Genomic DNA, 9,421 nt, shown 5'->3' on the forward strand with positions numbered 1-9,421 from the left:
CCCCCCCCCCCCCCCCCCCAATTCAATAGACCAAAATGGCAAAATAAAAATGAAATGACAAATTACACGTGTGTGTGTCTACTTAGCAAGCAGCCGACGGGGCGGCGAGAGCGGCTGGGACGGTATATCGCGTGGTGGCAGGCACTCAAAGCCTCGGTCTAGGTCTGAGTGCTTCACGTGACCTAGGCCCGTCCCCTCCGCCTCAAACCCAAACCGCCCCCGCCGCGCAGCCACCTGCTCCTGCTAATGCTCCTCCACCAGTGCCAGCAACCCCCGCCCCAGCCCCTGCGCCAGCAGCTGTCCAACCACCGGTACGACATGCCTTCCGACATCATCAACAACAATAAACAAAAACTTACGAGAGAAATGAACAGAAAAACTCAATTCAAATTATCACAACTCATTCATTCACTCACTTACTCTTTCTCTCTGTATTTATCACTTTTTCTCTATATCCACCATTGCTTGCTTTTCATTCCAATGAAATATTAATTTTTCTAACTTATAAAATTTTTACTTTACCACCATGGCTCATTAAAACTTCATGTGCATTTTCACTCGCACCCCCTTGTCAATTTTTTATGGCTGACTATTGCTGACCGCATCTACTCATACGACTCACTTATTCTTTGAACGCAGCTCTTATACCTTAAGCGCCTTGTTTGACCATTTCTTCGTTTTTTTTTCCTTGCATTTTTATAAATCTCTCCCTACTGTACAAAAATCGTAGAAATACAAATTCTATTTAATAACAACAAATAACAGAAGAAAAAAATTCCCTTTTGGACTTTATTTTAATTAATAATTGAGGGCAGAAACAATTCACTCGCTATTTATTTTCTCTAATAATTAAAAATCTCGATCCTGCAATCGCGTCCCATCCATTGCGCCGTCCAATCGAAGATCCTGACGACCATCGATCCACAATCGACATCTTGAAAAAAATCTCATGTCAGCGTCGTTTGGGATTGATTAATCGTTGAATTGCCACAAATTTTCCTCTGTATTAACTTCCGTTTTTCGTTATAGTAATGAAGCACTGAAGTTGAAATTACCATTTTTTCATCAATACAAAATAATTATCAGTATCAGCACGCAAGTAATTGTCATTAGGTAGCAAGAGCACGGTGAAAGAGGATCCTGCGAGTATTGTGTTGCCGCAGGATCGAGGGGGACTGGATGCAACGAGATTGCCCAAGAGATGAAACAACTCTCTGTTCGTCTTATCAAATAATTCTACTATTTCTCTTCCCCGTAAATCCCCTAGTCTTGCCTTGACACACACTATTTTTTGGAAATGTAGACATCAATGTTGACCGATTTTATAAAAATAGATGAGAAAAATCTGCGGGTTTTTTTTACAGCTTGTCGCCGGCAGTGGCTCAGCAACACAATCCTCGCAATCGGCCACAGCAGTAGATCCAAATGCTGGGAGACAAGATGTTGCACAAGAGGCAGTACCTGGACCTGTCACCAGGCTCTTTGTTATAGCTAATCGAGGAATCTCCAATTTAATTCAGGATCTCATTCTTGTGAGTACAATTATTCGCATCACTAACTATTTAATAAATCGGACCATCAAATCAATCTAGTTTATTGAATGCATTTTAGATCTTCATTAATAGAAGTAAAATAGTTATTGCAAAATTTTTAAATAACGAGATGATAATAAGAGATTACCCTTCGGTTTGTTACGTCATAAAATAATTAAACAAAGATAAATAAATAATTGCCCAATTGATATTAGAGAATGTGCAATTATCCTGTAAATATATTTGCTCAGCACTTATTTCGCACTCTTCGGTTTGCAACAAAGCTGTGGGATAACAGAAGCCCGTCAAGCTACAGTTGCAAATCTTGTTCGTTTAATTCGGTCAAGTCACCACTCACTCGCGCCGTAATAAATACCATCCAAAGAAAAAAACTGTATTTCTGAGATTGATAAATGATGTAAAATTCTCTACACCTCAGGGGCCTCTCTCATAACAAAATATAGAAAATAAAAGTAAAAGTATACGTACAGTAGAAAAAAAAAATCCATTCACATGTTATAATATTGAACCCGGACTTCATAATGAGAAAAATTGACGAAATTCCCAGTGCAATACCTTGATTATCGAATACCCTGAATGTGTCACCGTGTTGACAGTATATCCAAAGTCCATTCTAGATATAAACATGAATATTGTGCAATAGTTTTTAAATTGGAGAGGGAGAGCGGTTCGAATCGATGGAAAGTAAAAATGTAGCGAGCTGTCCAAGCACTTTCTCTATGAAACAGCCCGTTTGTTCGAGAACTTTTAAACGCTGGATATGGCTTACGCAAGCAAAATTCTCCTACCACCGCCGTGTTGTGTTGTACATGCTCTGCATGAGATGCCGACGGCTCAATATTCAATCCTGGGAAATATATCTAGAGATAATTGACTTGAATGAAACTAAAATCCTGCAAATAGGAGTTGGAATAAATGTTAGAAACGTCATTCTCATTTCACTTGCTGGTAAATTGTATAACATAAGAAATGCCTTTCATTTAAAATACTTCATTCAAGCAATTATTTTGTTGAGAAAAAAAAAAGTATCATCATGTTTTAATTAAAGTAATGTACAAATCCAGTGAAAAACATTTGTGATAGTTTGCATTCAGTTGACCCAAGCAAGATCGTTGAGCACGAGCAAGCGTATAAGAATTGTTGGAAAGTGTTCACGCTTCGACAGCACTGTATTTATCATTAGCGCAATCTGGCTACCGATTCACAACAAATAATTGAGAAATTAAATTACAGAGCTCTGTGTTATATACTTAGAGATGCCTTGCATATCTACGATACTAATCGCAAAAAAAAAACTACATCTCCACTACTAAGTCGTTAAATGGGTAATTCTCAATATGTTGATATATGTTGATTGCACAAAAATGGTTAAATATTAATAAATGTTCTTTTTGTAAAATTCATAAATATAGGAATTTCACCTAACCATATTAATTACAAACATTCTTTTTTATGTGGTCAATGTACTTTGTAAAATTATAGCGTCTTGCGGCAACTAGTGAACGCATAGTAAACTTCAAGGCACGACTTATCACTTCGATCATCTGAGGTGATGATGAGACACTAATGCGCCGAGGGAGATGATTGATTGAATCGTGGGTACGACGAATTTGACGACAAAAAGTCGTCCCTTGTACCCGGGATCCTAGCAAAGAGACGTCGAAATCGATGAAACAATGTGAGAAGCATTCCCCCGTTTTCTTCTCCTTTTTATTTTCTTCTAATTATCACTCGTTTCAACTTTACACTCGATTCCTTCTGTCACTTTATATTGTTGTAATTATTTCATCTTCTTTTGCTCTATCTTCCCCTATCTTTCCCCTTTTCTTTCTTTTCCTTATATTTGTATTCTATCCTATTCTACTTCAGCTATTTCAGCTGTTCCATCGATTTCTCCATTAAAAAAATCTCTCATTCTCATTCGATTTCCTAACGAAGCTATTCGAGCGTGAATAAACTCGGCCACGTCAACTCTGCGGGAATGCATGATAATAAACTGCTATTTCAACGAAAATGTAATAATTTTACTATTCTTTGATTGACATTGCTGATGTTGGAACAAAAAGGAAATAGAGAAAAAAACGTGTAAATATTATTCCCCAAGGGTCTTTTTGGATTACCGCGTCAACTGTCTTCATAATGTACTTGTCACAACAATTGTTTAATTCCTCATTGGAAAATTTGCTTGTTCTGTTTTTCTTTATGATGAAATCTATTTTGCTTTATTGTATTATTTTTGGTGAATATTTTTATAATGTATGGAAATCGTTGATGATGCCACTTGTGAATGTGCGAGCAATTTGTGTACCTTAATCCCCCGTTATATTGTAGTGTAAATAAATATATTGAGTAAGAAATTGAGGCTCGATTGTATTTAATTTTCGATTCAATTTAATTATTAGTACAATTGTCTGTACTAGATATTTTACATAAACGGTATTCCAAGATAAACCGGATCACCTGTTTTTAAAATCCCGCTCGGTCCTTTTAGTCCTAACTGAATACCAAGAGCTGGACGCGGACCCACTAGAGATTTGACTGCCCGATTGGCAGGTTGTCTGCATTATTATTGATTACCACATTTATTGACAATATCAATTTTTCGATCCATATTGTGTTTAAAATTTATATTTGAATATTATTGAAAAAAGTGGTCGCTAAAAGTTGACCTGTGCGATAAATAATTATTATGGTCATATTTTTTTTGTATTTGTCATTACTCCCGATTGGTGAAATTACAATTCTCGTGGTAGCGATTTGTCTCATTAATTTTAATATCCGAAACCAATCTGATTACATCAGTGTCGTTTTTCATCTCATATGGTTCATCTTAGCAGCGATTATTATTATTAATGGGGTCAAAGCCGCTCATAATTTATTGATTTGAGTGATATCTTCTTTTCTTTCCTTATTTGCCGTGAGATATTTTGAGAGATTTCTCGGGTTATTTCACCCGAAAGATTAGATACAAAAAATACGAAAGGGAAGAAAGGGAAAAATCATTACAGCACTGTATTTCTACTGAATAAAAATGAAATATGAAAGTAAAACCAAAATTTTTCCTGGAATGTTGAAATCTACTCTAGACTGTGAAGTCGTCATTTCATATGACCCCTTCAGTCAACTAGAACGCATTAAGATTTACTGGCAGTATAATTTTTACGCAATTTACGGCAGTATTTTTTCTGAAATTTATATTATGAAAATGTACATTAAATAAACAACATAAATACCCATTAATTCAGTTTATTGCAAATTGAACGTATGAATAGTGAAACTGGTTCAATTACTTAACTAATCAATAAGCACTGAGTAACTGTATTAGTTTCTCATAGCGACGTTTGTGCAAGATTAGAGAATGTCATTGATGTTGCCCTTGAGTGATAAAACTCTGTAAATATTGCAGTTATCAATATTGCACATTATCAATCACTAAGAAGGGGGACTAATGCAGTCACACGAGTCCCATTTTCTTAGCTACGTTGGTGATTTTAGGGGGTCTTTGGTTTCTTCTCCGCACATTCCGACATAGATGGGGTCACCAAGCCTCACAACGCCGTTAGGCCCTCTCAGGCCTAAGTGAATTCCCATCACTGGGCATTCTTTGGTAATTTTTTTCATGACTGGATCCTGTATTTGCCGATATCTACATATCAACATAATAATAGTTCTTTTAATAAATGTAGCCATAATTGAAGTCGGAATTTATTCGCTATTAAAATAATATATTACCTACCTTTTCAAAGTCTTTAAAGGTTCAGCTTTTGGATGTTTAACGCCAGTATCAGGATCAATTGTTGTAAAGATACAACGGGTGCAAGGCTTGACATTTCTAAAAATCACAGATCCTATTTTCACCCAGTCCCAATGGTCTTCGTCTAGCGGGTCAGCGCCTTTAACCACAAAATTCGGTCGGAACTGCTGGGCTGTCACAGGATGCTCAATTCTTGTATTCAAATCAGTTATTGAAGTCTCGTTCATCAGTGTGTAGCTTGTTGCATCCGGATATGCCCCCTAAACAGTTCAAATGCTGATTATTACAGTAATTTCTCACTGAAAATTGATGAGACACTCACAACGTCTGCATTTTCCAGCAACGGGAATCCTTGGTGGCATATCCTAACATCCCGATACGGTCCATCAAATGGGTAATAGACAAGCCTTAGACCAGTGTCCTCCTGCAGAAGAAATCGGGACAGCCATCGGGCTATATCCTCACCGCAATCACATGCCGGTACCGGTTGACCCCAGACAGCTACTCGAAAGCTTTTACCTAGCTTCGACAGATCTACACTAATTGCCATCATTCCTGAGGCCCGTAATGTTAATGAAGAACCAGCTACACTGGGCGTTATCTACAAATTGAATCAGTTGCATTAGTTTTTTGCTCCCGAAACGGGAGCATTGTAATTGTGCAGAAATAAGTTTTTGTTTTTTTGTGTTGGATTAATCCATTATGGTCCAAAAAGTTCGAAAATGCAATTTTTAGACCCTGACCGTACGTATGTATGTATGTGTGTATGTATGTGACAAACGTTTTTTTCAATTTTTAAAATTTTTTTTGAATTGAGCGCGATTTGATGCATGCACTCAAGTAACTTTTTTTTTTTAATATAGTCACTATCGAGCTCTATCCATCGACATTAATTCGAATTCGTTTCGATAGGTATAATTTTTTTTTTCAATTTTTCAATTTTTTTTTTTGAAATTTCGGATTTTGACTATGATTGAAAAAAAATTGGTTTGAATCAAATCCTGGAGAGCTTGAAAAATTCACTCAAGTGTCATTTGAACCGAGTTCGAAGATGAAAGTGACACTAGTTGTTTATTTATTATTATTTTTTTTAATATTGAAATCTCTTTCATATCTCGGAATTTTATGCTCAAAAGAATTTCATGTAAAGTTTTTAACATCACTTTCGATACCAACAATACCAACAGTATCTAGTAATGTGACATCTATTACCGTCATTACAAATTCAAAATTTTATGTCATTTTTCTGGAAAGTGAGTTTTGTGATGGTTTCTTCGCACTCGTTATGTTTGATTCATTTGATTGGGTATGCATAATTCTTCTACAACAATATATCATCCAAATTTGAAAGTAATGTGAACAATATTATACAGCCATTTAGTTTTAGAAATCAGTTCTAGAACTCTTAGAAGGGAATTAATTATCATTACCAATATAAATGGTAATGATAACAATGTAAATCTCTCTACCTAGAATAGAATAAATATTGCAAGCGGTCATACTTTAGGTGGCACGGCAGCTGGCCTTATCGTCAACATGAAGGAAAAATACAAATTATGGGAAAATACCTTTCGGCATAAAAAACCCAAATTTATTTGAATTGATACACTAATCAAAAAGAAGCACGATAAATGGCGTATCCAAAATAAACAAAATGTTGTTATACTATGTGACGAAGACGTGAACCCGGAATGATAAGTACAAGCACACATGAATAATACTTTCGATTTGCCTTCTTGGAGGTTGAAAGTTCTGGTACGAATCATGAACCGGTAAACAGGCAATATTTTTGTCAATGAATTCGTAGTTTCTTGATTCGAGTCTTGCTAATAATAATTGTATGAAGATGAGAACTTGAATGTTGATTCAAAAGCAACGGGAATTATCGTTATCCGTCAACATGAAAACCTGACTTTATTCGCCATAGTTGTTACCACGTGACAAGAATCCACTATTCCGCAATTGAATTGATAACGTAAAATTACGTGATGGCTACAATTTGTCGATATCTTTCTTTCGATGAACATTCGCAACAATCAATTGAAAAGGAAAAGAAAAACTTATGCTAAATTCCTAAAACAATACTTAGATGGTGCATGTTTTATTGAAGATTAAAACAGACGCGGAAATGACTATTATTCCGAATGGATGTAGAATTCCCAATCTCGATAAAAAATGAGAAAAAAAGCGAAAAATCAGTACATTGTTATATCAATTATATATTGCGAATAACGGTTCGGGAGAGAGTTGCTAATTCATTAGCAAAAAAAATTATATGATATCGAATACAACAGCATATCCTACTTGTTTTTCGTTGTAGATTGACACAATAAAATTTTTGACAGACCAATTTTGATTCTCTTTGCAACTTAAGAGTAAATTTAATGATCCAATTATCACCTGAACCATATTAGGCATTTGTCTTCCGGTGACGAATCTTCCATCCAAATCAATGACCATTAGAATTCTATCTCGTAGCCACCCTGATTTCAAACCCAATTGGGTGCATTCCATGGCATTCTCCTTGACTGCACCAAGCGATTTAACAGGAAATACAAACATATCGCTGAGTTCGCCAACTTTTCGCCAATTGGTAGGCGGTCGTTCTCTTTTACTTCTGGACAGCCACCACCAAGCGAGAAATACGGCAGTGCTGATGCCCACAGCTAACCCTGAAGCATATCCTAGCCTGGTTCTGTCTGTAAATGGGATAAGCCAATAGAGGCGCAGCCGGCAGACACGAAACATATATGGAATATTTTGTGTAATTGGTTTGTGAACTTTGCTAAAATGAAGACGTCGAACGGGGGTTGACGTTGGCCTAAACAATATCAATGAAAATTAATTGCGAAGCAAAAACATGTTTATTTAAGTTTGTATGGGCTACCAGGTAAAACTTACTGAAAAACATAATAGGGATGTTATTTTCAAAGAAATTTTATTCTCGCAATGTGAGTAAAATTCTAGTTTACACAGATGTAGTGAAAGTTGAATAAATATAAATTATTCATATACCCATTTTAATTCTGTTACGTCGAGTTTCCTTGGTTTGGTAGATGACAGGAGATATTATTATTTTGAATTCGATGATAGAGTGAAGTGATCCACTCAGTGGCTCTGACAGACATAGAATGGCACCGTGCACCTCTCCTGACGAAGATACTCGTTTGCTCTATCACTCACTCTCTCTCTCTCTCTCTCTCTTTCTGTCTTTCGCATTGGGATGAAGAAGAACCATTATTGATTCACGTAACATGGCTGTAACAAGTGTGGTGTTTATGTCGCTTCGACGATCTATTCGTTAAATAGTGTATTGCATAGTGTAATAAAAATGAGAAAGAAAAGAAATGGAGAGAAAAGATTATTGCCCTACACGGAGAAAAAATTCCATTGAAAATTAGTAAGAACCTTCCCTAAAAATCAGTGTACTCCATCAATGAGAAATTGAAATGCTGCTGACTCATTTTTTCCGAAGGGTCACATGAGAAACTGGAGGAAACGCATGAAAAAGTAGTGCATGCCTCTCAAAAATTAGGGTGCCACATACGAATTTTTGAGTGAGGCATACCATTTTGTCCAGTGTCTCCCTCTATTTCCTTGTACACCCCATGTTACGTCCCAGCGTTGGTGAAAAGGTACACTAAATTTTGAGAGAATTTTTTCTCAGTGTAGGCACATGCATATGTCCAAAGGGAATTGACGTGAGTAAGGGCCAAAGAGGATCGACTGAAGTAGAGGTTCAGTTCTGGGGGTTTGACTGACCCCAGCGACATCATAGTACCGTAACCCATAAGAGGGATGGCGCCACACGCAATGCTGGAAGGTCTGCACATTAGCCAATTCAGCGTCGGCGACTTCTTAGCAGCAGTCCCGGTGCCACAAGGACCAGTCGAAGGAGTTGATGTTGTCTGAAGATATTTTGAACAATGCGTTGACAAATTTTTAATTTTTTCATTTTTTTAAAGATTTCCTCCTGGAAAATTTCGAAAAAAAATTCACCATTCACGCAATAATGAAAATGCCAGGAAAAGGTGAACGGATCTGAGTTACAGAGCGCCCGGCGATTCATAATAAGGGTGAGTTAGCCCTCGGGGCGTGATTTTTAATTTTTTCA

The 9,421-nt window shown here is 36.6% G+C and overlaps 2 protein-coding genes across 10 annotated transcripts in view; one reads left to right on the plus strand and one right to left on the minus strand.

The window, feature by feature from the left end:
- LOC105274180 (uncharacterized) overlaps nucleotides 1-3,635 on the plus strand; it is a 9,783-nt gene extending 6,148 nt beyond the window's left edge. For 6 of the 8 annotated variants that reach the window (XR_892975.1, XR_892980.1, XR_892979.1 and 3 more), the window contains one exon: nucleotides 1,365-1,452. Coding sequence is in view for 2 of the 8 variants with exons in the window: in XM_011317088.1 (XP_011315390.1) it covers nucleotides 1,365-1,532; nucleotides 3,036-3,101 (234 nt within the window). In the remaining 6 variants the exon portion in view is untranslated. Of the gene's footprint in view, nucleotides 1-1,364; nucleotides 1,533-3,035 lie in introns of those variants that run through there. The other 2 variants (XM_011317088.1, XM_011317090.1) reach the window with 1 other exon arrangement.
- Nucleotides 3,636-4,783: 1,148 nt separating this feature from the next.
- LOC105274181 (mitochondrial amidoxime reducing component 2-like) lies at nucleotides 4,784-9,018 on the minus strand. Of its 2 annotated transcripts, none has more exons than XM_011317091.1 (6): nucleotides 8,876-9,018; nucleotides 8,323-8,565; nucleotides 7,708-8,006; nucleotides 5,630-5,908; nucleotides 5,290-5,567; nucleotides 4,784-5,199 (listed from the first exon to the last, which is right to left on the minus strand). In XM_011317091.1, exons 2-6 carry the CDS (start codon nucleotides 8,324-8,326, stop codon nucleotides 5,031-5,033), a joined length of 1,029 nt encoding a protein of 342 aa, XP_011315393.1. In that variant the 5' UTR covers nucleotides 8,327-8,565; nucleotides 8,876-9,018; the 3' UTR covers nucleotides 4,784-5,030. The 2 variants fall into 2 exon arrangements, with proteins under 2 accessions (XP_011315393.1, XP_011315394.1); XM_011317092.1 differs by having other exon boundaries at nucleotides 8,681-9,018.
- Between the last annotated feature and the right edge of the window lie 403 nt (nucleotides 9,019-9,421).

Source organism: Fopius arisanus, unplaced genomic scaffold (genome assembly GCF_000806365.1).
Source record: "Fopius arisanus strain USDA-PBARC FA_bdor unplaced genomic scaffold, ASM80636v1 scaffold00009, whole genome shotgun sequence".
NCBI lineage: Eukaryota > Metazoa > Arthropoda > Insecta > Hymenoptera > Braconidae > Fopius > Fopius arisanus.